The sequence below is a fragment of the Colobus angolensis genome, unplaced genomic scaffold, assembly GCF_000951035.1.
Source record: "Colobus angolensis palliatus isolate OR3802 unplaced genomic scaffold, Cang.pa_1.0 Scaffold199, whole genome shotgun sequence".
Taxonomy (NCBI): Eukaryota; Metazoa; Chordata; class Mammalia; order Primates; family Cercopithecidae; genus Colobus; species Colobus angolensis.
In genome coordinates, this window is record NW_012115143.1 from 418,856 (window position 1) to 421,524 (window position 2,669).

At 37.0% G+C, this 2,669-nt stretch overlaps 1 protein-coding gene across 3 annotated transcripts in view; it reads right to left on the reverse strand.

Annotated features, from left to right (window-relative positions):
• Positions 1 to 2,669, reverse strand: part of ZNF106 (zinc finger protein 106) — a 60,381-nt gene that overhangs the window by 25,179 nt on the left and 32,533 nt on the right. For all 3 annotated transcript variants that reach the window (XM_011941104.1, XM_011941105.1, XM_011941106.1), the window contains 2 exons: positions 689 to 1,469; positions 266 to 321 (listed from right to left, as the gene is read on the reverse strand). In XM_011941104.1, the coding sequence (XP_011796494.1) occupies positions 266 to 321; positions 689 to 1,469 (837 nt within the window). The remainder of the gene's footprint in view (positions 1 to 265; positions 322 to 688; positions 1,470 to 2,669) is intronic.

Below are 2,669 nucleotides of genomic sequence, written 5' to 3' on the forward strand. Positions count from 1 at the left end.
ACTGCACTCCAGCCTAGGTGACAAAGCAAGACTCTGTTACAACCAAACAATCAATCAATAAGACAGATGAGAATAAGAATCTGAAAGACCAGGATTTGAGGTTTTAAGAATAGCAGAACTGTTGATCAAGGCAATCCTCTTGGTGATAAACCCCTCCCCATTCTCTTATTCTATAAATATATTTAAGTAGGTTTAAATTCTGGCTTTAATATTTACAAGGCTTTTAATTCTGTGGTTAATTTAAATAAAACTGAACAGCAAATACCTGAAGAATTCTTTGATCCTTTTATGGAAGAGATCACAGTCTGAGTTTCTGCCACACTACAAAATAATAGCAAAAGTGTTCTCAGCATCTGTGTGAACAGGGCGGGTAGCAAAAGTAAACATTTCCTGACTCAAAGGATTTTTCTAAACAATGGGCAAAGTAGTAATGATATAAGAAATTAGTTTTTCCATCTGAAATTTCTAAAGGAAGGGAAATAAAAGCAGAGTGAATATTTATAACACAGTCAAAAGAGAAAGCAGAAAATCTCTACTGCCGAGCTTTAATTTTTCCATGTCCATAATCCCTGCTGCATTCACGTAAATTTTGATTTTTAAATAAATTCTGATTCATAATTTAAAATTCTATCTGAAAAAAATAAAGTTGGTGAAAGTTCTTCTGACTGGACCAATACAATACTCTTACCTTACAGGGATGCCGTCTTTATAGCGAGTGCCAATTTCACTGGTCGAGCTAACTTCATCACACCCAGAACGAGAAGTTTCTAGCAGGTTTTGCTCTGTAGAGTTCCAAATATCCTTTTTAGATGGGCTGTCTGGTTTCTCTTCTCCTGATTCTGAAGAATCAATGGCTACTACTTCTAACTGAGGATTAGGAATTTCTAGGACTTCCAGAGACGAGTCACTATCTGGCTCATCTCTGACACTCCCTTGCTCCCGACCAGTCCTGCTGTCTTCCCAAGTGGAGGTTGTTACTTTCCCCCCTTTAATTAACTTTCCAGCTTTTACTTTCCTTACGGGTTTAACAGTCAAAACATCCTGTTCAGTGTCACTATTCTCAGGAACATGGGCAGCCCGTAGACTTTTCTTCTTCCGAAGTTTCTTCTTTTTCTTGCTTCCCCTAGTCTCAGCTGATGTCAAAGTGGATTCTGCCTGTTGATCAGGCTGGTCAGCTGGAGAGTGGGGTTCCTTTTCCAAAGGGGTTTCTGAAGCAAAAGACAATCTTAGAAAAGAACTGGTACAGGCTTCAGACCCACTATTGCCTCTGGTTGGCTCTTCCCCTTCTTTATTTATGCTAGAAAGACCAGCTGATTGGGAAGAGGGAGAGTTCTCTCTGTTTCTGGTATTTCTTTGCTCCACAGAAAACTTCAGTTCTTGGCTAGGCTCATGGAAACTTTCTGTTGACTCTGATAAGGACAATCTAGCAGTGATGACTGGATAAACTGGACAACTGTCACTGATCTCTCCTGAATTGAGAGGAAAAAAATTATTGCATCCTTTTTTGTGTTTGCTGCAATTTATCACTGACTGAAACTCTACCAAATATTTCAATAAGATGTTCACAAAACGATGACTGTTTCAGCTGGTATCTCACCCCTCAGTTTCCCATCACCTACATACACTCCTATGACAGCACTTACTACCCTCTGCCTTGTGTGAATGTCACAGACACTGTGTGTCTTATTCCCTACAAAAGCTCCTTGTGGGGAGGGACTGTTTCTATTAATCTTTTTTTCTTGTTTTAAATGTCCACACATTTAACATTGTGTTTTATTCTTAGCAGACACTTAAATGTCTACTTAGCTGAAGTCCTTTTACTTTTATTTCTTTGAAGTTTTCATTATCCACACCCATCCAATTTAGCTACACTTTAGTAGTTAAAATATTTGCTGACTTAGAAATGTCAATTTCCTTTGACACTTCATGTCTAGGAATTAAAAGTGATGAAATAATCACAGATGTACTCAAAGACATATACAATGCAGTGTTATACAGACTATGAAAAAAGTTAGAAAACTAAATATTCAAAAAAGATTCACCACATAAATTACTGTATATCCAAATTATGCAACTATTCAAATATTATGCAACTTGTAATATAAAATATTTTAGATAAATTATTTTTATGATAGAAAAATCATGATATATTAAATGGAAAAAGTCAGGTTATATATGATTGCTCCTTTGTATAAGTTCCACATGTAAACACAAAAACATGATTTAAGAAAGACTGAAATAATATGTAATATGAAAAATAGTACCAAAATATTTCATGTAATCCATAAATATATACACCTACTATGTACCCACAAAAATTTAAAATAATTTTAAAAAATATGCTACGGGCTGGGCACGGTGGCTTACGTCTGTAATCCCAGCATTTTGGGAGGCTGAGGAGGGCAGATCACTCAAGGTCAGGAGTTCAAGACCAGCTTGGCCAACATGGTGAAACTCTGTCTCTATTAAAAATACATAAATTAGCTGGGCATGGTGGTGGGCGCCTGTAATCCCAGCTATCTGGAAGCCTGAGACAGGACAATCACTTGAACCTGGGAGGCGGACGTTGCAGTGAGCCAAGAGCATGCCACTGAACACCAGCCTGGACAACAAAAAGCGAAACTCTGTCTTAAAAAAAAAAAAACTGCATATATATATAAATATATATA